The sequence below is a fragment of the Lethenteron reissneri genome, chromosome 57 (assembly GCF_015708825.2).
Source record: "Lethenteron reissneri isolate LAM-NWPU_2019-01 chromosome 57, ASM1570882v1, whole genome shotgun sequence".
Classification (NCBI taxonomy): Eukaryota; Metazoa; Chordata; class Hyperoartia; order Petromyzontiformes; family Petromyzontidae; genus Lethenteron; species Lethenteron reissneri.
This window is the reverse complement of record NC_083835.1, coordinates 5,187,139-5,212,756: the sequence shown is the minus strand read 5'-3', so window position 1 is coordinate 5,212,756 and position 25,618 is coordinate 5,187,139. Positions and strand designations below refer to the sequence as shown.

The 25,618-nt window shown below is 52.2% G+C and overlaps 1 protein-coding gene across 8 annotated transcripts in view; it reads right to left on the bottom strand.

Moving 5' to 3' along the window:
* The window catches only part of LOC133357261 (disks large homolog 2-like), a 466,648-nt gene that overhangs the window by 136,656 nt on the left and 304,374 nt on the right, over nucleotides 1-25,618 (bottom strand). For all 8 annotated transcript variants that reach the window (XM_061575118.1, XM_061575120.1, XM_061575121.1 and 5 more), the window contains exon 11: nucleotides 16,581-16,683. In XM_061575118.1, coding sequence (XP_061431102.1) covers nucleotides 16,581-16,683 — 103 coding nt within the window. The remainder of the gene's footprint in view (nucleotides 1-16,580; nucleotides 16,684-25,618) is intronic.

Genomic DNA, 25,618 nt, shown 5'->3' with positions numbered 1-25,618 from the left:
CCAGGCGGGGTAGTTAACATCTCCTAGCCACCGTGATGATGAGAGAGAGACACGCAAACTCCAAATATACAGCAGCAGGCGTCAGGGTCTGGATCAAACCCAACGACCTCCTGTATACCAGGCGAGGTAGTTAACATCTCGCCACCCATAACTCATCATCATTCTAGAATTGAAGCTTTCGTGACTGCAAGGATTCATACTGTTAGGTTTTTTCGGTAAAGTCACGTAGGTAAAATTTTTTTTTTTAAAGTTAATAAAAGTAATAATGGAAATAATTTTATTATATTATTTTATTTCCATGATTACTTGTATTAACTTTTAATCATATTTTTTTACCTACATGACTTTACCGAAAAAAACCTAACAGTAACTCATCATCAGCCGCGATCTACCCACTGCCGGTTGAAGGCATCCCAAACAGTGGGAGCACATCCGTCACGGTCTGGCAACGCGACGCTCCATCCGTCCCAAACTATCGGCGCGCGAGCCGATGTCCATCTCCGCCGAGGGTTGTGGACTTGCCTCTGGGGCGTATTCAGGATAAATAGAGGGGGGGGGGAGAGGGGGGCAAGATGGCGACGACTGTCGTTGCGTGTCACTTCGCACGACCAAGAGGAATGGTGATAGCATGGCGGGGGGCGTTGTCTTTCATAACACGAGAGAAGACAAATCGACCGACAAGCAATGGCATATCGCAGAAGTCCATGACTCCAGCTCTCTGGCGTCGTCTCTACCTCGCCGTGATGAACAAAGGCACGTCGCCCGAAACGTCGACTATTGCATACCTTTAAAAAATGTTCACACCCCCTTTAAAAGTGTACGAGTTGTCACCGATGAAGTCCATTTATTTATGCGGCGGTGCCAAGTCCCGTGTTGTTCGCATCTCATTTGGCAAGGCGTCCCTCCTGGCAAGATGTGAGTGATGGATTAGGTCCACATCACATTGACAAACACTCGCAAATACGGCCAGTAGTTTGAGTGGGGAGGGGGGGGGAGGCACTGAGCTGTGAACCAGGTGGACTCGAGTTCGATTCCTCGCCGTGGCGAACATCAGCGGGGAAATGATATCCGACCCAAACACTGCCCCCCCTTTCCACCCCCAACCCGCACTAACCAGTGCGGTCAAATATGGCGAAAGAAATACGTCGACTGACGCACGGTCCTGTGATGTCAATCGCAAGAGTAGGCATTTTCAGCATCGCCGCCTCCAGAAACATCATCGCCATCATCGTCGACATCATTATCATCATCATCATGACTCTGATCATAAACGTTTTCGTCATCACTGTCATCACCACCATCGTATACATGGTTGTCATCGTCGTCATCATCGTCATCATCCCATCCAGCAGTAGATACAAAAAAAGAAGGGGGGGCTTACGTGTTTGCATATTTAAAAAGCACAATTGACGATGAAATATAGACGTAATGCGAATGAAACGGAGAAAAAAAAAACGGGTGTAAAATGTGATGATTTTCGATTTTTTTAATTTTCATTTATAAGATCATGCACAGAGAAACAACTGTTGAGGCTGGTGGTCGTCATCACTGGCGAAACGTCACGGCACTCGAATTTTAAACGTCGTGGGTTTAATTTCTAACACACAACCGGTTAGTGCTGTAGTAGTAACTAATTGGGTTTACTCTCCAACACACAACCGGTTAGTGTTGTAGTAGTAACTAATTGGGTTTACTCTCCAACACACAACCGGTTAGTGCTGTAGTAGTAACTAATTGGGTTTACTCTCCAACACACAACCGGTTAGTGCTGTACGAGTAACTAATGGGGTTTACTCTCCAACTATTCAACATCTTTTCTTTACATAACAAACCCTTAGAAATTGGCCGTGTCGGGTGGTGGCGGGTCTAACGACACATTTGTATTCACACAATCTCACCCGACAAAAACACCTCCATCATGGATGACATTGCTTGCGAAAGCCCTACAACTACGATTACTACGCATCTAAGAAACAAGTTAGCAGACAAAGGCTCCACATTGATCCTTATAATAACGAGATTTTTAACAGCTCCCCGCCGCCCCGATGCCATCAGTCCGATAGCAGGATTACGAGCGATTACGATAACAAAAATGCCGGATAAGAGAAATCCCTGCAACGTCAAGATAAGCTCGACAGAGGCAACCCGTGAGCGCGAGACGATGTCTCGGACTTGGGAAGAGACGTGGGGGGAGACGGTAGCTAAGTCAGGTTGATCGCAGAGTCATTAGCATTGATTATAATTGCATGTCTGTTGAACTTCTTTCGCGCCGCACGTAGCCAACCGTGCGAATCGGAAATGCGGGGGGGCGGGGGGGCGGGGGGGGGGGGAAGGACAACAAACTAAAAACACAAAGCGGTTCTGAAGAAATGATTTTCAATTACATCGTAGTGTAGTGTATAGTGCGGTACGTATGTATGTTGAACTTATTTCGCGCCGCACGTAGCCAACCGTGCGAATCAAAAGTGCGGGCGGGGAGAGGAACAACAAACAAAACCGAGAAAAATCGGTTCTGAAGCGATGAGTTTCTCGAGATTTTTCAAGTGCACAGCTTCGCAGTGACTCCCTAATAAAATGCCAACCACATACCCCAGACAGCACCGCTGCGACTCAAGATCATTGTGGAGATGGGTGGCCCAGCTCCCCCCCCCCCCGCCCGCTACGTGGATTGGGAAGTGTTTCGGCAATGCCGGTCACGCGAGTTTGGCTTCACGTAGAAGAGCCCCCCCGCTCCCCCCGGGGAAAGCGTTGAGAGACTTGATTCTGTGAAGTGACTGTGCGGTGTTTCGCGGCGACTCGCGTAACACTTGACCACCAGTCGCGAAACCGCGTCATAAAATTTTTTTTTTTTTTAAATTTACCCGTAAAAACAAAGTTTTTCATTATAAATCCTTTATATGCGTGGCATCGGTTTTATTTCATTATTCATTTCTGTTTTTCTTGAGTAAGAGTTTCATTTTTTATCACATTGGTATTTTAAATTAAATATGAAAAAAAAAATTCCATAAAAAGTGGAAAATTTTTGAAATTTTTTTTCACAAAAATAAATTGTCACGCACAACGAGTCTGTGTGCAAAATGTCAGCTCGATTGGATCACGGGAAGTGGGTTAAAAAACGACCGAAAGATTTGCACGGTTGTAAGCGCGCAAGCAAGCAAGTGAACTTAATATAAAGGATTTAAAAAACCACGCACACACACACACGGAGTAGTCGCTCGCTCGATCGCCGAGTGCTGTCGCGGCATTAGAACAGACGAGAGACAGACAGCGCGAGAGAGAGGTGTTGCGAGAGGGAGACGTCGCGAGAGAGAGAGAGACACTGCGAGAGAGAGAGACACACACATTGTGTGGCAATTTATAGCAGCCAAATACTCCAAACGCACGATGTCGATTCTAAATGTGGAGGGAAATACCAGAGGACCCCGAGAAAAATCCACGCGACCACGGAGAGAGAGACACACACTCAAAACCCAAATATACAGCAGGGTCGGGATGGAACCCACGACCTCCTGTAAACCAGGCGAGGTAGTTAAAATCTCCTAGCCACTGTGATGTTGATGACAGAGAGAGGCACGCAAAATGCAAATATACAGCAGGTGTCAAGGGTCGGGATGGAACCCACGACCTCATGTAAAGCGGGCGAGGTAGTTAACATCTCCTAGCCACTGTGATGTTGATGACAGAGAGAGGCACGCAAAATGCAAATATACAGCAGGTGTCAAGGGTCGGGATCGAACCCACGACCTCCTGTAAACCGGGGGAGGTAGTTAACATCTCCTAGCCACTATGATGTTGATGACAGAGAGAGGCACGCAAAATGCAAATATACAGCAGGTGTCAAGGGTCGGGATGGAACCCATGACCTCCTGTAAACCAGGCGAGGTAGTTAACATCTCCTAGCCACTGTGATGTTGATGACAGAGAGAGGCACGCACACTTCAAATATACAGCAGGTGTCAAGGGTCGGGATCGAACCCACGACCTCCTGTAAACCAGGCGAGGTAGTTAACATCTCCTAGCCACTGTGATGTTGATGACAGAGAGAGGCACACAAAATGCAAATATACAGCAGGTGTCAAGGGTCGGGATCGAACCCACGACCTCCTGTAAACCAGGCGAGGTAGTTAACATCTCCTAGCCACTATGATGTTGATGACAGAGGGAGGCACGCAAACTTCAAATATACAGCAGCAGGTGTCAAGGGTTGGGATCGAACCCACGACCTCCTGTAAACCAGGCGAGGTAGTTAACATCTCCTAGCCACTGTGATGTTGATGACAGAGAGAGGCACGCAAACTCCAAATATACAGCAGCAGGTGTCAAGGGCTGGGATGGAACCCACGACCTCCTGTACACCAGTCGAGGTAGTTAACATCTCCTAGCCACCTCAGCCTGGAAGACACGGCCTTCCCATCCGCTCCGCGTCACCGAGGGGAGGTTTTGGGGGGTTTTTTTGTTGACAAAATCCCGCCCAACCACCAAGGAGGTTTGCGGGGTTCCAATCCAAGCGGCCGCCCTGGCAAATACTGCGGTGCGTGTGCAAATGAATTGTAATGGTAATAACGCCTTCCGCTTTGCTCGCAGCGGACGCTAAAAGATCCCCGTGACTTCGTTCGCAAGAGTCGGGGGGGGGGGGGGAGCAGGGGGGGGGCAACCGCCGTGTGCCAACCGGCGTGACGCGGTCGAAAAATGTTGCCAATTTCGAAAAATGACACCGCAAGTTGGGATTGTACAACTTCCCCCCTCGCGGCTCTTGAAATTGAAGACATGCTCCGGTCTCTCTCGAGTTCTCATCCGGTGAAAAGAATATGAACTTGGAAATAAAAATTGCGAATTTGGCCCGTGAGTTTTTATTTTTAAATCGGCGTAAGACCCCTCAAAAAAGCAACGCGACTTTAGATGTCAAAAATAAAATTCACATCGGACCACCTCGAGAATGACCACGATCCCCTGTTACAGACGGGAGGGCAAATCGGCCGCTTGAGTGCTTTCACAGCCTCGGCTGGGTGGAAAAGAGCAGATGACAAAAAAAATCAAATCAGGATAAGAAAAAAAAACCGTCTGGACAACAGCAACATGACAGGGGTCACCGTGAAGTTAGCGCGACACCATGACCCACACTGCTCGTGGTGGTGGCGACCGCTCACCAAAGGTCGCAACCGGGTACCCGATACCCGTACCCTACCCGATATCCAGCTATCCGTACCCGGGTACGGGTACCCGTTTGCGACCCTGGTGCGGCCGGGTACGGGTAGCCGTTTGCGACCCTGGTGCGGCCGGTTACGGGTACGGGTAGGCCGTGAGTCACTGGCGAGTCACCGTTTGTCACTCATTTCCCAACGTCTTGTCTCTTCTCACAATTCAAGTTCCTAGAATCAACCCACCCGCGTCTGCAACATGGCTTCATCCCAGAGGTCGCAATCGGGTAGCCGATACCCGTACCCTACCCGATACCCAGCCGGGTACGGGTAGCCGGGTATCGGGTAGGGTACGGGTACCCGTTTGCGACCCTGGTGTGGCCGGGTACGGGTACGGGTAAGGAATCAAAACCCGTTTGCGACCTCTGCCGCTTGCTGACGTTCCCCAACAACGCTCCCCAACAACGTTCCCCAAGGTTCTCCAAGGTCACTCCCGGGGAAGCCCGTATAATTCCGCGGCTTATCGGGCGCGATCCACAAAGATCCCCCCCCACCCCACCCCGTATAAACCTGAACAAGCTGTCAAGGGGCAAGTGCCGCTAGCCAGTAGCAGCACCTATGAAGGCTACCGGCACGGCGCACGAAGGGGGTGGGGGTGGGCCAGCACCACGCCCGGCCGCCTTTGTCTCCCTCGTGGACATATACACACCACACCACACCGGGTACTCATTTGAGGCCGAGTCGACCTAGCGGAGGAGGCCCAGGACCGGTTCGGATAGCCGTCACCGAGGTTTGTGGTTCGTGAGCCGGGGTTCGTAGCGCAGCGTAGCGCTAACCGTTGCTGCTCCCCACAACAACCGCAATTCGCCGCTGACATCACCGCGGCGCTTGTGCCAGGCTAGGTGCACTTTAAGGCCACGTGAAGTGTCGAACGCCCGCTGGCAGGTCACGGGACATACCCAGGTGCCATAGGTCAACTGATTGCTCGCCATGCACACACACACGCACGCACAAGCGCACCAATACCAATACGACCGCCATTCACCACTCAGTGACGGCATCACGGCGCCTGTGCCAGGCTAGGTGCACTTTAAGGCCACGTTAAGTGTCGAACGCCCGCTGGCAGGAGGTCACGGGACATACCCAGGTGCCCGTGGGTTGGCCGACTGAGATGACCGGTAGATGCACCATCGGCTGTACCCCCCCCCCCCCCCACTGTGCCAACTCGCTACATTTTATGCACCCGCCTCATTGTTGTGAGCGTCGCTCCTCTGCCCCTCGGTTGTTGTTGGAGGGCGACTGCCTACACAACCTCCCAGTAGCAGCGGCGTCCTTCACGAGCCTCCTCCTCCTCTTCCGCACACACACGCGCACAAGCAAACACGCGCAAACAAGCAAACACGCGCACGCACAGCCCTGGGCGATTGCTCTGTAAAGCCTCCTCCCCGCGGCAGCCTCGATTGGAATTCGCGCACGCACGCACTCACGACCTCCCTGATCGCCGCCGACAAAGCCGCCGGGGAGTCCGATGTGCCGCAGGAGCGATTCGTCGTGCCGTGTGGGGGCGACGGTGGAGGAGGCGACGGTGGGGGAGAGAGGGAGAGGGGGGAGCGGAGGAAATAAAATCGATCGCGAGCGAAAACGTGCGCAGAGATAGCCGCGACGAAAAGCGAAGCGCTCGATACAAATTACTTCCAGGATTAGGACTTCGCACGGCGCTGATTGTGTTTCTATATTTACCGTTGTCCGCACGCGGCGGTGGTGGCTTCGTCCCACGTTTAAGCACTCTATTATTTAATTTGGAGCTTTCGTGACTTTATACGTGACTTTACCGAAAGAACCAAAGAATACACTCTATTATTGACCATCGACATCTTAATATATAGAGGATCGTAGAACTTGGTGGGGGTGGTGGTGGGTGGGGATTTGGCATCGGTTCACTGCCTGGCTTCCTTACCCACGTCCGAGTCATCATCTCTCTCTCTGTATCTCTTCGAAAGCGAGCGAATACTGTGCTACAATTACTTCGTTATCATTATTTTTCAAGTAAAAGTTGTTGATAAGTCTTATAATCCTGTAGGTGTGTGAGTGTGTGCGTGCGTGGGGAGCGGTAGTGTAGCGGTTCGCGTGCCGCACTGCAAACCTGGCGACCTGGGTTCGATTCCCACTCACGGCCAACACCAGTGACAATTATCTGAACTGGTCCTGGGCCTCTCCTAGGTCGACTCGGCCTCAAATGAGTACATGGGTGCGGTGTGTAAACATCGCCACTGGGGAGACAAAGGCGGCCGGGCTTGTGCCGGCCTTCATAGGTGCTCGCTACCAGCACGTGCCCCAACAGCCTGTTGCAGGCTATATGGGGCATCTTTGTTTTGGTTTGTGCTGTATATGTGGGGAGTGAGAGTCGAGCTGCCAGAGTTCGATTCCCGCTCACGGCCACAAACACTGGGCACGGTTATCGGAACCCTGTCCCGCGCTTTCCTCCCCTAGGTCAACTCGGCATCAAATGCTAACCTGGTGTGTTGACATCACCACGTGGGAGATAAAAAAATTAACCCGTAAAAACAAAGTTTTTCACTATAAATCCTTTATATGCGTGGCATCGGTTTTATTTTATTATTCATTTCTGTTTTTCTTGAGTAAGAGTTTCATTTTTATCACATTGGTATTTTAAATGAAATATGAATTTTTTTTCCCTAAAAAGTGGAACATTTTGGAAATTTTTTTCACGAAAATAAATTGTCACGCACAACGAGTCTGTGTGCAAAATGTCAGCTCGATTGGATCACGGGAAGTGGGTTAACAAACGACCGAAAGATTTGCACGGTCGTAAGCAAGCAAGCACGCAAGCAAGCGAACTTAATATAAAGGATTTGAAAAAGAAAGAAAAACGTGGCCAGGAACGGTGCTGCTAGCAAGCCACCAAACCCCCGTGGTGGTCAGCCATAAGTGCTGCTCGCTCAACAGCACAAAAGTCTGTTTGGGGTCGGCCATAAATGACGTCACGGGATTTTGGACGATTTTTTTACCCCCCCCCCCCCCTTCGTCACACGGCGTCACAAAAGTCAAACCCCCCCTGAAATATGACGTCACAAAACTCTGCTGGCCAAAAATAAAACATGCTTCAAATCGCTTGAAACTATTGTCATTGTGATGCGTATTTAATGTGGCGCTGCACTCTGTTGCAGGAGAAAACTTTTATTAAAAAGTCTATTTAATTAAGTAGAACGTGTTGTCTATATTTATTTAAAGTTGCGCCTTTTGACGTAACGTCACATTTCTCAACCCCCCCCCCCCTCGTCACACATCGTCACAAATGTCTGACCCCCCCCCCCAGGTGCGTGACGTCATTTATGGACGGCCTCATACCGGGGGGGTGGTGGTGTGAAGAGCTCTGCACAACTTTATTTATTTAAACCTGGCACGTGTTTGGAGCGGGATTTGCTTTCCGGAGCGGCTTACAATCCCGGGAATACAGTGTGTGTGTCTATACATCACAAAGACAAAGGTTCCCCGTATAGCCTTAACAGACTATTCTTTGGGTCTTTCGGTAAAGTCACGTAGATAGGTTCAAATTCATAAATTAATTTGAAAGAATATGAATTCCTGCAGTCACGAAAGCTTTAAGTCAAGCCTTAACAGACTGTAGGGGCAAGTGCTGTTAGCCAGCACCTATAAAGGCCGGCACGGCACACGAGGGGGTGGGTGGCCAGCACAACGCCCGGCCGCCTTTGTCTCCCCAGTGGCGATGTTAACAACATCGCACCAGGTACTAATTTGAGGCTGAGTCGACCTAGGGGATGCCCAGGACCGGTTCAGATAATTGTCACCAGCGTTGCCCGTGAGCGCACACACACACGGATATACACAGACACATAGGCCGACCGCAAACACATCTGGGGTACGCCTTGCCCGCAATCAATGCTTGTCGGGTCGCATCAAATCACCAACAAGTATAACCCGTAAAAACAAAGTTTTTCACTCTAAATCCTTTATATGCGTGGCGGCTAGAGTCCTCTCGTCCTCTGGCTTGAGATGGCTGCCACCTATGGGTCAGATGATTGTCTGCCAGTATTAAGCAATTGGTAATTAAATATTTAATTTGTTTTCCCTAAACAGTGTAAAATTTTGGAAAAAAATTTTCACGAACATTAATTGTCACGCACAAACGAGTCTGTGTACAAAATGTCAGCTCGATTGGATCACGGGAAGTGGGTTAAAAAACGACCGAAAGATTTGCACGGTCGTAAGCGCGCAAGCAAGCAAGCAAGTGAACTTAATATAAAGGATTTATAAAACATCTTAAAGTGACTATGTGACCCGCCTCGGAGTCGTGAATTGCGCCACAACACATGGAACAAGGGGCACGCTACCCACGGAGGGTGGTGGTGGTGGTGGTGAGCGAGCGTTGTTCGGGGCAGAAGATTGCGACATTGTGTCGACGCGTCCCGACCTCCGAAAAAGAAGCGCGTGGCGGCAGCGGCGGCGTCGGCAGTGTTTCTTCACCAATTTTTAAAAAGGTGGTGAGAGAGGCACTTTTAATAGGTGGATACAATATTCTACAACATCATCGTCATAATAAAATTGCATTCATGACAATGTCAAATGTGTGGCCCGGCAATTGCTTGCTCGAGGCCTCTGCTGGCAGGAAGGGCCTCCTCCCCCACTGGACGTTGCCGCCCTCTCCCGGTGTTCGTCACTCATCTTCAGTGTGAGCGAGGGCCGCCACACGAATTTGAAACACCATTGGGGGGTTTGACAGCAGAGCGAGGATGATGATGATGGGGGGGGTAGCTCACGGGGCCACGCGAAAGGCCACCAGGGGCCCTCCCGCCAGTGGCCCGCGGGGGCCTTGGTAACGAAGAACACTGCCCCCTAGAATGTTGCACAGGCGGCGAATCACTTGAAAGGGTGCGAAAGTTCAACATACAGACCAGGGCCGGGTTAAGGTTCTTCCTAGACACTTATTTAAAGTTGCGCATTTTGATGTGACGTCACATATCTCAACCCCCCCCCCCGCCCCCTCGTCACACATCGTCACAAATGTCTGATCCCCCCACCCCCCCCCCCTCTATGATGGGGTGGGCACGTGGCCGGGCTGAGGTTCTTATAGGCCCTAGGCGCTTGTGTTTCGTAGGCCTTCAGTGATAACTGCCTACAGGATGGAACTGCTGCTGCCCCATGTCACTGCTACTACTACCGCCGCTGTTACTCGCTAAAGCTGATTACAAAAAACTGTATCCGATCGACCGTAGAGCAACAACGCCGCCTTTGTCTTCCCTTGCACTGCTACTCTCTACTGAGAATGAGATTGTGCGATAAACATTGCCCGCTTGAAGGTGTTCATTTGGTAATTTTGCAATGGAAAAAAACCTACAAGTTCATCTGCGATTGTTAATTTCTCTCTTATGAACGACAAACGATTGACACGACTCTGCCTCTGTGTGTATACACTGTGCCTGTCGCTGCTATATATACATTTATTTATTCAAGAAGATATCTTGGTTACAATCTTTTTATCATATAAACAAAAAAAGATGGTAAAACGTGTTTTTCAAAGGCTCAGTGCCCACTGTGGCCTATTGGATAATACTGGTGGGTGAGTGGGTGGGTGGGTGGGTGAGTGGGTGGGTGGGTGGGTGAGTGGGTGGGTGGGTGAGTGGGTGGGTGGGTGAGTGGGTGAATGAAAGAATGAGTGGGTGGATGGGTAGGTGAGTGGGTGAGTGGGTGAATGAGTGAGTGGGTGGGTGAGTGGGTGAGTGAGTAGATGAATGAGTGAGTGGGTGAGTGGGTGAGTAGATGAATGAGTGAGTGGGTGGGTGGGTGAGTGGGTGAATGAGTGGGTGGTTAGGTTGGTGGGTGAGTGGGTGAATGAGTGGGTGGGTAGGTGGGTGAGTGGGTGAATGAGTGAGTAGGTGGGTGGGTGGCTGAGTGGCTGAATGAGTGAGTGGGTGGGTGGGTAGGTGAGTGGGTGGGTGGGTAGGTGAGTGGGTGGGTGAGTGGGTGAGTGATCGAGTGAGTGGGTAGGTGGGTGGGTGAGTGAGTGAGTGAGTGGGTGGGTGGGTAGGTGAGTGGGTGGGTGAGTGGGTGAGTGATCGAGTGAGTGGGTAGGTGGGTGGGTGAGTGAGTGAGTGAGTGGGTGAGTGGGTGAATGAGTGAGTGGGTGAGTGGGTGAATGAGTGAGTGGGTGAATGAGTGAATGAGTGAGTGGGTGAATGAGCGAGTGGGTGAATGAGTGAGTGAGTGAGTGGGTGAATGGGCGAGTGGGTGAGTGGGCGAATGAGTGAGTGGGTGAATGAGCGAGTGGGTGAATGAGTGAGTGGGTGAGTGGGTGAATGAGTGAGTGGGTGAATGAGCGAGTGGGTGACTGAGTGAGTGCGTGAGTGGGTGAATGAGTGAGTGGGTGAGTGGGTGAATGAGTGAGTGGGTGAATGAGTGGGTGGGTGAGTGAGTGGGTGAATGAGTGAGTGGGTGAATGAGTGAGTGGGTGAATGAGTGAGTAGGCTTACTGTGGCCTATTGTATAACACGCCTTGATACACACGCACATACAAGGCATCACAATCTCACGGCCCGGCGATGCAACCGTCAAGCTAACATGTGTACGTGGGGCCGATTTCATCGTTCCATCTCTGCGCCGTACGTTCTCCCAGGTACGTTCCCCCTCTCTTTGGACTGCCAGTTTGTCGCTCGCCTCTCCTCGCTAGCTCCATCGTCCTGACCAATCCCAAGTCAGTCAGCACCCCACCCCCTCTCCTTCACCAACCCGCATGGTGAAGTATAGTCAAAACAACCATCGTGACCTTTACAGATTGACAGAGCTGTCCATTCATCATCACCCGTAGTCAATCCACTGCTGGATGAACGCCTCCGCACTCTCCCCCACCCACCCAGGCCGCCACCATCTCTCGCAATCCTGCGATGTAGATCATCATCATCGTTATCGTCATCATTTTTTCTTGTACAATTCATTTCAACGCCGCTTAAAAGACGTCCGCGCGTCTGGCCACGCAAGGGCACGTCTCTGCAGCGCGCCACCGATCGATGTGCCGTGCCGACAGCAAACCGCTCCCACGGAGGCGTTTGCCGGGCACTGCGGCATTTCCAGCGGAGCGCCAATTTGTCGAAAAGAAGAAAAAACCCCACAAACTTCTGCACGTTCGACGTCGCTCTCTGTCGGTTCCTCTCCCCCGCCCACCCTCCCCCCCCGTGCCCCCCACCCCCAACCCCCCCCCCCCCCCACCACGGATGCTCAGAATTAACCGAGCGGGAAAGAGCTTGCGGCTAAACGCACGCGGCGTGTGCGCCCGATCCGCCGTTCGCTAATTGTCCCGCGGTATATAGCCGCAGAGGTTTTGTCGCCGAGCCGAGAAATTGCTCGGTGGGGGCGGGGGGGCGGGGGGGTTAGGGGATACGGTGGGGGGGGGGGGGCAGATAAACAAAGCGGCCGAGCAAAGCGGAACGAGTCCAGCCGTTTCAATTAGCGCCTTCGCCGCGGGTCCGAGGCCGCACGCCGTTTAATTGGCTATTTAGAAACGACGACGACGACGACGATGATGAACCACGTGGACGGCTCAACCCGAAATTGACGATAAAACCGCGAGACAAACTTTTTTTTTCTTCTTGGTTCTTTCGGTAAAGTCACGTAGAAGGGAAATGATAGAATAATAAAAATAAAACATGATAAAATAATTCTCACGACGTTTCGGCCACAACGCAAGCAGCCGTCCCTCATTCTCCACCTGAGGACGGCTGCTTGCGTTGTGGCCGAAACGTCGTGAGAATTATTTTGTCATGTTTTATTTTTATTATTTTATTACTTCCCTTCTACGTGATGACTTTACCGAAAGAACCAAGAAGATGAATCCCTGCAGTCACGAAAGCTTTAAATCGAAATTTTATTATGTTTTATTTTTATTATTTTATTACTTCCCTTCTACGTGATGACTTTACCGAAAGAACCAATAAGATGAATTCTTGCAGTCACGAAAGCTTTAAATCGAGAGACAAACTTTCTTGCAGCTGCGTTCGAGAACCGGGCCCCCCCCCCTCGCCTTCCCCCTCGCCGCTCCACACGAGTGACACGTTCCATTCCATCGCCGTCGATAATGGGAGAGAAGCTCGTGGTGGTGGTGGTGGTGGTGGGATTGGTTGATGGCACGCCGTTCCGTCATAACAAACGTGGGCTTTCTTGTTGGTTGTTGCCTGCTCGTTGATGTTGTTTCTATAATTGCCCCCTTAAGGCGGTCGGCGGGGGTGGGAGGGGGTGGGGACGGGGTGGGGAGGGAGGGAGGGACCTGGGTTTGGGGGGTGCATTTGTCCGAACGAAAACGTTTCATGGGCAACACCCTCACACCCGCAGGCGTTACCACACGGCGTTTTCTCAGTCGCCGTGTTTGGACCACGACAGGCATCTGACGAGGCGATTTATTTCATACCTTCCCCGAGAAACGCGTCCGGGGATGCAGGCGGAGACACGGGGGGGGGGCAAAAGGGACCCACGAGACGCAGGGAGGCCACGGGCAGCGGAGATCCACGGAGATCCACGGAGAGAACGAAGGGGCAGCGAGACTCAAGAGACACGGGGACACACAGAGACTCAAGAGACACGGGGACACAGAGACTCAAGAGACACGGGGACACAGAGACTCAGAGACACGGGGACACAGAGACTCAGAGACACGGGGACACAGAGACACGGGGACACAGAGACTCAGAGACACGGGGACACAGAGACTCAAAGACACGGGGACACAGAGACTCAGAGACACGGGGACACAGAGACTCAAGAGACACGGGGACACAGAGACTCAAAGACACGGGGACACAGAGACTCAGAGACACGGGGACACAGAGACTCAGAGACACGGGGACACAGAGACTCAGAGACACGGGGACACAGAGACTCAGAGACACGGGGACACAGAGACTCAAGAGACACGGGGACACAGAGACTCAAAGACACGGGGACACAGAGACTCAGAGACACGGGGACACAGAGACTCAAAGACACGGGGACACAGAGACTCAGAGACACGGGGACACAGAGACTCAAAGACACGGGGACACAGAGACTCAAGAGACACGGGGACACAGAGACTCAGAGACATGGGGACACAGAGACTCAGAGACACGGGGACACAGAGACTCAGAGACACGGGGACACAGAGACTCAGAGACACGGGGACACAGAGACTCAGAGACAGGGGGACACAGAGACTCAAGAGACACGGGGACACAGAGACTCAGAGACACGGGGACACAGAGACTCAAGAGACACGGGGACACAGAGACTCAAGAGACACGGGGACACAGAGACTCAGAGACACGGGGACACAGAGACTCAGAGACACGTGGACACGGAGACTCAGAGACACGGGGACACAGAGACTCAGAGACACGGGGACACAGAGACTCAGAGACTCAGAGACACGGGGACACAGAGACTCAGAGACACGGGGACACAGAGACTCAGAGACACGGGGACACAGAGACTCAGAGACACGGGGACACAGAGACTCAGAGACACGGGGACACTGAGACTCAAGAGACACGGGGACACAGAGACTCAAGAGACACGGGGACACAGAGACTCAAGAGACACGGGGACACAGAGACTCAAGAGACATGGGGACACAGAGACTCAAGAGACACAATGACACAGAGACTCAGAGACACTGGGACACAGAGACTCAGAGACACGGGGACACAGAGACTCAGAGACACGGGGACACAGAGACTCAGAGACACGGGGACACAGAGACTCAAGAGACACGGGGACACAGAGACTCAAGAGACACGGGGACACAGAGACTCAGAGACACGGGGACACAGAGACTCAGAGACACAGGGACACAGAGACTCAGAGACACGGGGGCACACAGAGACTCAAGAGACACGGGGACACAGAGACTCAAGAGACACGGGGACACAGAGACTCAGAGACACGGGGACACAGAGACTCAAAAGACACGGGGACACAGAGACTCAAGAGACACGGGGACACAGAGACTCAGAGACATGGGGACACAGAGACTCAGAGACACGGGGACACAGAGACTCAGAGACACGGGGACACACAGAGACTCAAGAGACACGGGGACACAGAGACTCAAGAGACACGGGGACACAGAGACTCAGAGACACGGGGACACAGAGACTCAAGAGACACGGGGACACAGAGACTCAGAGACACGGGGACACAGAGACTCAGAGACACGGGGACACAGAGACTCAAGAGACACGGGGACACAGAGACTCAGAGACACGTGGACACAGAGACTCAGAGACACGGGGACACAGAGACTCAGAGACACGGGGACACAGAGACTCAGAGACACGGGGACACAGAGACTCAGAGACACGGGGACACAGAGACTCAGAGACACGGGGACACAGAGACTCAGAGACACAGAGACTCAGAGACACGGGGACACACAGAGACTCAAGAGACACGGGGACACAGAGACTCAGAGACACGGGGACACAGAGACTCAAAGACACGGGGACACAGAGACTCAGAGACACGGGGACACAGAGACTCAGAGACACGGGGACACAGAGACTCAGAGACACGGGGACACAGAGACTCAGAGACACGGGGACACAGAGACTCAAGAGACACGGGGACACAGAGACTCCCAACTCCCTGGTGCGGTGCCACGGTGCCAGCCAACGTGGTCGCTGACAACTCGCGAGCAACACTTGCCCCAACAGGCTGTGAAGGCTACGGGGAGGGGGGTGGGGGTGGGGGTGGGGGAGGATGCTCTTCGACGCACGAAGACGAGGGGTGGACGGGACGACACACTCACTCTCACTCACACTCGCTCACTCTCACTCACACTCACGCACTCTCACGCACACACACTGACACACACGCAGACACACACACACACTGACACACACACTGACACACATACTGACACACACATACATACACACACTGACACAGACACACACACCGAAACAGACACACACACTGACACACACAGAGACACGCACACACAGACACACACACACGTAGACACACACACACCCTGACACACACACACTGACACACACACTGACACACACACACTGACACAGACACACACACACTGACACAAAAGATCCCCCGTATAGCCTTAACAGACTGTAGGGGCAAGTGCTGTTAGCGAGCACCTATGAAGACCGGAACGGTACACGAGGGGGTGGGTGGCCAGCACCACGCCCGACCGCCTTTGTCTCCCTAGTGGCAATGTTTACATACCGCACCAGGTACTCATTTGAGGCTGAGTCGACCTAGGGGCGGCCCGGGACCGGTTCAGATAATCGTCACTGGTGTTGGCCGTGAGCGGGAATCGAACTCGTGTCGCCGGGTTCATAGTGCAGCGCGCTAACCGCTACACTACCGCTGACACACTGACACACACACACACTGACACACACACACTGACACACTCACCCTCCGGTCTGAACTGCGCCACGATGTTCACGGTGGAGCCAGCTCCCTTGAGGGCGGCGGCCGCCTGCTCGTGCGTGGCGCTGCTCAGGTCAATCCCGTTCACCTGGGCGCACAGAACGAGGTGGTGGTGGTGGGGGGGGCACACACAGAACGAGGTGGTGGTGGTGGGGGGGGGGGGGCACACACAGACAGAGGTGGTGGTGGTGGGGGGGGGGCACACACAGACAGAGGTGGTGGTGGTGGGGGGGGGCATACACAGACAGAGGTGGTGGGGGGGGCACACACAGACAGAGGTGGTGGTGGTGGGGGGGGGCACACACAGACAGAGGTGGTGGTGGTGGGGGGGGGCACACACAGACAGAGGTGGTGGTGGTGGGGGGGGGGCACACACAGACAGAGGTGGTGGTGGTGGGGGGGGGCATACACAGACAGAGGTGGTGGGGGGGGCACACACAGACAGAGGTGGTGGTAGTGGGGGGGGGGCACACACAGACAGAGGTGGTGGTGGGGGGGCACACACAGACAGAGGTGGTGGTGGGGGGGGGCACACACAGACAAAGGTGGCGTTGAGCGTAGAAGTTAATCGTGCCACGGTAGCTAGGAGATGTTAACCACCTCGCCTGGTACGCAGGAGGCAGTGGGTTCGATCCCGACATTGTCGCCTGCTGTATATTTGGAGTTTTCATCTCTCATCATCATCATCACGGTGGCTAGGAGATGTTAACTACCTCGCCTGGTATACAGGAGGCAGTGGGTTCGATCGCGACATTGTCGCCTGCTGTATATTTGGAGTTTTCATCTCTCAGCATCATCATCACGGTGGCTAGGAGATGTTAACTCCCTCGCCTGGTACGCAGGACGTCATGGATACGATCCCGACATTGACGCCTGCTGTATATTTGTAGTTTGCGTGTCTCTCTCTCTCTCTCCCTGTGGTCGCTTAGAATTTTTTTCCCCGCATCCACTGTTATTTCCCGCCACATTTAGAATCGACATCACGCGCTCAGAGTATTTGGCCGCTATAAATATCCACGTGACGATAAGCCGCTTCGTTGAGCTGACATTTGTGATGGCCAGATCACTTCCGAAAAAAATTAGCTGTATAGCTCAGTGGGCCTTACCTGGTACAAGAAAAAGTTAAAAGTAATCTTCCCCGAGCCGACTTGCGCTGCAGGGTTTGTACGATTTCAAACGGTGATATTTCCGTCGCCGTGATATCTCCGCTTTGGTCACCGCGACGCCGGGTTTCTGGTTTCCTCTTGTTTAGTTTCTGCGGCTCTTTGCGTCGGGTCGGCGAGCGCAGGGTCACGCACGCTCGCAAATTAAGACTCCTCCAGTCCTGGTGTTTCTTTCCCCGGGTTCCCACCCCGCTTGGGAGTGACTAATAAACCGCGGGGCTTGAAACGGGGTCACCGAGACAGACACGAGGCACGACTGGCGGGCAAGATGAACATGCGGTCGTCGATAATGGCGTGCCGCCTTGACAGGGCGGAATAAGTGCGATGGTGGAGGGGAGTAGGGTGAGACGAGAGGGGAGAGGCAGGGGAGTGCGTGGAGGGGAGTAGAGTGAGATGAGAGGGGAGAGGTAGGAGAGTGCGTGGAGGGGAGTAGAGTGAGAGGGGAGAGGTAGGAGAGTGTGTGGAGGAGAGTAGAGTGAGATGAGAGGGGAGAGGCAGGAGAGTGCGTGGAGGGGAGTGGAGTGAGATGAGAGGGGAGAGGCAGGAGAGTGCGTGGAGGGCAGTGGAGTGAGAGGGGAGGGGAGAGGTAGGAGAGTGCATGGAGGGGAGTAGAGTGAGATGAGAGGGGAGAGGCGGGAGAGTTGGTGGAGGGGAGTGGAGTGAGAGGGGAGGCAGGAGAGTGCGTGGAGGAGAGTAGGGTGAGACGAGAGGGGAGAGGTAGGAGAGTGCGTGGAGGGCAGTGGAGTGAGATGAGAGGGGAGAGAGGCAGGAGAGTGCGTGGAGGGCAGTGGAGTGAGAGGGGAGGTGAGAGGTAGGAGAGTGCATGGAGGGGAGTAGAGTGAGATGGGAGGGGAGAGGCGGGAGAGTTGGTGGAGGGGAGTGGAGTGAGAGGGGAGGCAGGAGAGTGCGTGGAGGAGAGTAGGGTGAGATGAGAGGGTAGAGGCAGGAGAGTGCGTGGAGGGGAGTAGAGTGAGATTAGAGGGGAGAGGCAGGAGAGTGCGTGGAGGGGAGTAGAGTGAGATTAGAGGGGAGAGGCAGGAGAGTGCGTGGAGGGGAGTAGAGTGAGATGAGAGGGGAGAGGCAGGAGAGTGCGTGGAGGGGAGTTGAGTGAGATGAGAGGGGAGAGGTAGGAGAGTGCGTGGAGGGGAGTAGAGTGAGATGAGAGGGGAGAGGCAGGAGAGTGCGTGGAGGGGAGTGGAGTGAGATGAGAGGGGAGAGGCAGGCAGGGGCGAGTCCCGTGAGGGATCTTCAAGACGGTGACTGCGAACTTGAAATTGATCTGGGATTGGTTTGGGCCCCAGTGGAGGGGTCGCAGCATTGGGGTGACGTGATCTCATTTATGGTCGCGGGTGAGGAGTGTGACAGGGGCATTTTGAAACCAATCCAGAGTTTGGGGATAAGGGATTATGGGGGGGGGGGAGTAGGCCGTAGAGGAAAGTGTTTAGAGAGTCGAGTGAGGGATGCGATGAAGGCACGGATGAGGATGACGACACACGTTTGACACGCGCGAACTTTATCCCGAGTCGAACCTAGGGGAGAGGCCCATGCAACACACTTGGCCCACTGGCATTGATCATCCGCATCAGGATTCGAACACGGGCAACACGTGGGATTGTGGTGGAGCGCATTCACAATGACGCCTGTGCCACTCATGCGTACAAAGACAAAAGGTCCCCCCCCCCATATAGCCTTTGACGGTGTGTTGGGGCAAGTGCTGTTTGAGATGACCTATGAAGGCCGGCGTGGCCTTCATGAGTGTGCTGCTTCTCGCCAGCGTTATAAGTGTCCACGAGACGTTTTTTGTTTTTGGGTTAGATCGCGTAAATATATAAATGTGTGTCGTTAAACCCTCCACCACCTGACGCAGCCAATTAGTAAAGGTTTATCACGTAAACAGAACGTGCCAATTCGTTACTAGTACAGCAAATCTGCTGTGTGTTGAAGAGTAAAACATTTACAATTCTCGTAGCAGTGACGTTTTGCCGGTAATCACAAGTAACACACAATCGGTGCGCTCAACTCGTAACTAATAGGCAAGTTTTGTTCACGTGACAAACCTTACTAATTGGCTGTGTCGGGTGATGGTGGTGTATTTAACGACGCATTTATATTTACGTGATCTAATAAGTATTTTATAATAAAAAAAAAGTATTTTATAATAAAAAAAAAACCCCACCTCTGTTATGGATGATATTGGTCGCGAAAGCCTACTACGTGTTAAGCCGTTATAAGACTTACGATATTCGTTCTTATAGGACTAATTTCTTAAAATTTTTAATATTTTTTTCTCCCCCCTCCCCCCTCCTCCCTCCCTGGACGCTGCAATCGCTAACGGCTCGCAGGAAATTTCAATATCGGGAACCAAGCCGGACAAGTATAACCCGTAAAAACAAAGTTTTTCACTATAAATCCTTTATATGCGTGACGGCTAGAGTCCTCTCGTCCTCTGGCTTGAGATGGCTGCCACCTATGGGTCAGATGATTGCATTGCACCATTAAGCAATTGGTAATTAAATATAATATTTTTGTCGTAAAAAGTGTAAAAAATTTTAATTTTTTTTTCACGAACATTAATTGTCACGCACAACGAGTCTGTGTGGAAAATGTCAGCTCGATTGGATCACGGGAAGTGGGTTAAAAAACGACCGAAAGATTTGCACGGTCCTAAGCAAGCAAGCGAACTTAATATAAAGGATTTAAAACAAAAGCGAGACCGAAAATGAAATACGCAATTAAATCCTACGTCATCTTGTGGGGGCGAAATGTTGGAACCCACCGGGGGATTGATTCATAGGTGCTGCCTCCCCCCCTGCCCCCCCTGCCCCCCCCTCCACCCCTGCCCCCACCCCCACCGGTGCTGAAACACATCTCTCTCGCATCAGCATCTCGAATGAACAAACACCGAGGCGAACATTGCCGATTGAATATTAATCGCGCACACACACACACACCATCTCTATATATATAACGCGTAACCAACTCAGTGGGCCTTACCTTGCAAAAGACAAATAGTTCGTCCGTAGTTAATCTATTTAGACGTGTGTGTGTGTATAAGCTAGGGGGGGTTGCCTTGTTTTATCATTTTTCTCGATATGAAACCACATCGACGAGCGTGCGTGCGTGCGCGTTTCTCCGCGCGTCGATCGTACTGGAAGCGTTGCGCGTGGGACGCTGCGCTGGGGCAGAATGTTGTAGCGAATAAGCTCGTTTATTTTATTTTTCTATCGTCCACGACTGGCTTTTGGGTTCGGGGTCATCGGTGACCAGAAAAATCCGAAGGGAAATTTTTTATTTGCTGGAACGAACGAAAAAAACGATACACATTTGGAGCCGACGCAGCTGTATGGGGGGGTGGTGGTGGTGGTGGTGGGGTAAAAAAAACAGCACTAGCAAGAGGTCTGTTTGGTGAAAAGGTCGTTGGGTTTTTTGTGTTTTCATCAAATAGCCCATTACTTTTTCATATATTTGATTTCAATTCACTTCCTTTGTTCAGGACCACGTGAAAGGCATTCCCCTCCTCCCCTACCCCCCCCAATTCGGGAAAAATAAATGACACCTTTGGTCGGTGGGCCAAACAAAGGTTCTGGTTCTAGTGGAGCAATTTAAAATTTGGAATTAATGATAAACAAGACCGAGGAAACTTGACGGGAGTCAAACAGGTTCCCGTCATCATCATCATCATCACGACCCATGGGCAGACAGCCCGTAGTAGGTGTCCATTTCGTCATTTGTTTAAACTTTCCTCTCTGTCTTGTGGTTCCATTATGCTCAAGTAGTGCACAGCATTGTAGTTATTGTATAGCGTAGTGTATAGTGTAGTGTAGAGTATAGTAGTGTATATAGCGAGGTGTATAGTGTAGTGTAGAGTGTAGTAGTGTATTGAATAGTGTATAGCGTAGTGTATAGTGTAGTGTAGTATATATAGTAGTGTCGTGTGTAGGGTAGTGTATAGCGTAGTGTATAGTGTAGTGTAAAGTATAGTAGTGTATTGTATCGTGTATAGCGTAGTATATAGTAGTGTAGTGTGTAGTGTATAGTGTAGTGTAATGTATAGTGTACTGTATGGTGTAGTGTATAGTGTAGTGTGTAGTGCAGTGTGTAGTGTAGTGTATAGCGTAGTGTGTAGCGTAGTGTATAGTGTAGAGTGTAGTGTAGTGTATAGTGTAGTGTGTAGTGTAGTGTATAGTGTAGAGTGTAGCGTAGTGTGTAGCGTAGTGTATAGCGTAGAGTGTAGTGTAGTGTGTAGTGTAGTGTGTAGTGTAGAGTGTAGCGTAGTATATAGTAGTGTAGTGTGTAGTGTACTGTGTAGTGTAAAGTGTAGCGTAGTGTGTAGCGTAGTGTGTAGCGTAGTGTATAGCATAGTGTATAGCGTAGTGTATAGTAGTGTAGTGTGTAGTGTAGAGTGTAGCGTAGTATATAGTAGTGTAGTGTGTAGTGTAGTGTGTAGTGTAAAGTGTAGCGTAGTGTATAGCGTAGTGTATAGCATAGTGTATAGCGTAGTCAGTAGTCCACAGCACATTTCATCAATTGTTTCCACTTTCCTCTGTCTTGTCGTGCCAATATGTTCAAGTAGCGCAGACATCTTTCAGATTCCGATCTCTGATGATGTCGTCATCAAGCCGATCTCTGCGAGGTCTCTTTCCGGTTCCTTCCATTTGATCCCCCGAGCAACAACAACAACAACGGACTTCAATCTTCTCGGTTCTTTCGGTAAAGTCACGTGGAATGGAAATAATAAAGTAATAAAAATAAAACATAATAAAATAATTCTCACGACGTTTCGGCCACAACGCAAGCAGCCGTCCTCAGGTGAAGAACAGGTCTGACGAGAAGACAGAGTCTGACTCTGACTTTGACTCTGTCTTCTCGACAGACCTGCTCTCCGCCTGAGGACGGCTGCTTGCGTTGTGGCCGAAACGTCGCGAGAATTATTTTATTATGTTTTATTTTTATTATTTTATTATTTCCATTCTACGTGATGACTTTACCGAAAGAACCAAGAAGATGAATCCCTGCAGTCACGAAAGCTTTAAATCGAAATGTTTTTTTTATTATGTTTTATTTATTTTATTTTATTATTTCCCTTCTACGTGACTTTACCGAAAGAACCAAGAATATGAATCCCTGCAGTCACGAAAGCTTTAAATCGAAACGGACTTAAAATTTTCCTGTTGTCGTCGTTGTCCATCCGACGTGCGTGTATGTCTGTGTGTCTGTGTGTGTATGTCTGTGTGTGTGTGTGTGTCTGTGTGTGTCTGTGTGTTGTGGGGAGCGGTAGTGTAGCGGTTAGCGCGCTGCGCTATGAACCTGGCGACCCGGGTTCGATTCCCGCTCACGGCTAACACCAGTGACGATTATCTGAACCGGTCCTGGGCCTCCCCTAGGTCGACTCAGCCTTAAATGAGTACCTGGTGCGGTGTTTAAACATCGCCACTAGGGAGACAAAGGCGGTCGGGCGTGGTGCTGGCCACCCACCCCCTCCTGTACCGTTCCGGCCTTCATAGGTGCTCGCTAACAGCACTTGCCCCTACAGTCTGTTCAGGCTATACGGGGGATCTTTGTCTTTGTCTGTGTGTGTGTCTGTGTGTGTGTCTGTGTGTGTGTCTGTGTGTGTGTCTGTGTGTGTGTGTGTGTGTCTGTGTGTGTGTCTGTGTGTGTGTGTGTCTGTGTGTGTGTGTCTGTGTCTGTGTGTGTGTGTCTGTGTGTGTGTGTCTGTGTGTGTGTCCAAATGTGGGGAGCGGTAGTGCAGCGGTCAGCGCTACGCTGCGCTATGAACCTGGCGACCCGAGTTCGATTCCTGCTCACGGCCAACACCAGTGACAGCGATTATCTGAACCGGTCCTGGGCCTCCCCCCTAGGTCGACTCAGCCTCAAATAAGTACCTGGGTGCGGTGTGTAAACATCGCCACTGGGGAGACAAAGGCGGCCGGGCGTGGTGTTGTCTACCCACCCCTTCCGTGTGCCGTGCCGGCCTTCATAGGCGCTCGCTAACAGCACTTGCCCCAACAATATGCTGAGGCTATACTGGGGGAGCTTTGTCTTTGTCCAAATAGTGCCAGTTTCTTTCGCATCCCAGCCCGCACCATCAGCAGGTCTTCTTCTAATTGTTCGAACACTTACAAGTCAAATAAACGCCGTGACGGCAAAAAAACCGTTCCGGAGTGCGACATTAAAAACAACCCCATGCCCCCCTGCGGGTTTCACACGAGCGAGTGGGCGGGAGGGGTAGAGCGTCAGGCGCGACAAAGTAGACGAGGTAGACTAGTTAGATGTGGCAACGGCGAGGGAGGTTTTCTGTGGGACGGACACAAGTCAGAGCCAGGGACTACGGCGGAGAAAAAATAAAATAAAAAACCCCGCGGGGAGCCGAAACACGAACACACGCACAGATGGACAAAAAATAACGTCCACGACAAAGATTCCCGCCGTAAGAGTCCTTAACTAATGGACTTTCCCGGGAAAGTGCCCGTGTTTCAGAGGTCGCAAACGGGTTTTGATTCCTTACCCGTACCCGGCCGCACCAGGGTCGCAAATGGGTACCCGTACCCAGTCGGGTACGGGTACCCGTTCCCTACCCGTACCCTACCCGAAATGAGTGACAAACGGTTACTCACCAGTGACTCACGGCCTACCCGTACCCGTACCCGGCCGCACCAGGGTCGCAAATGGGTACCCGTACCCGGCCGTACCCGTACCCTACCCGAAATGAGTGACAAACGGTTACTCACCAGTGACTCACGGCCTACCCGTACCCGTACCCGGCCGCACCAGGGTCGCAAACGGGTAGCCGGGTATCGGGTAGGGTACGGGTATCGGGTACCCGGTTGCGACCTCTGCCGTGTTACGAGTTGCACCTATGAAGGCCGGCATGGCCTTGTGGAGGAGGTGGGGGTGGGCCAGAACCACGCCCGGCCGCCTTTGTCTCCCCCAGTGGCGATGAACCGGCCGACGACCGGCTCAGATAACCGTCGCTGGTATTCTTCGTTCGTACGGATTCATAGCAGCAGGTTAAAGATGTAATTTTAGATTTGGATATCCACTCAATTGGTCTGTTCAGAAGCAGCAGAGCGGATCCCGTGTCCATTCCTCCTTTCAAGAGGTGACGGCAGCAGCAGCAGCGGCAGCGGCGGCAGCAGCGGAGTGTTTACGACGTGGCGGGTCGACGGTGTGGGATTCGTGGCGGCGCGCACACTCGCAGGCCGCACAATCTTCGATGGCGCCGTCATTTGTGGCATCGGCTGGCCGCATCGGCCGCGTGGACCGGTCCGGATTCGGTTTGATGGTCGACCATTGGCGGCGTGGAATGTTGAAACCGGGGTCCTGTATGAGATGTTTATTTTTGGCGTCGGCCAAGAGAGTCAAGATTCGCTTCCACCTCTCGCCTTCATTCGTGTTTGTGGCGTGGGTCTAGGCTGCTGCTGCTGCTGCTGCGATCCAGGGGGGAGATTTTGGGCGAGCGGGCGGGCGGGCGCTGGGTTCATGTCCCAGGACGTGCGCCGGATGGTGCCGCTTGACAGGAAGCCGTTCCTTCGTGGCACTTCCCCGGACGGGCCGCTGTTTCGCGACGGATTTTGCGGCGCGGCGGATACACGGTTCGCTGGCGCCGGTGGCCCGCGAGCGAGCTCGCCGCTGGCTCCCCAAAATGAAAAGCGCACGCTCGCACATTTAATCGCGCAACGGGGGGGGGGGGGGGGGGGCCTGCGGTTAAGTAATTTGCCGTTGCACGGCGCCCCCCCCCTCCCTCCCTCCTTTACCGCCGTCGGCGCACACAGAGACCGGCGCGCGCTTCGCAGGAGACAAACGAATAATGAATTGGCCAGGATGGATATGGTGTATATATAGGTATAGACGGATTGAGGA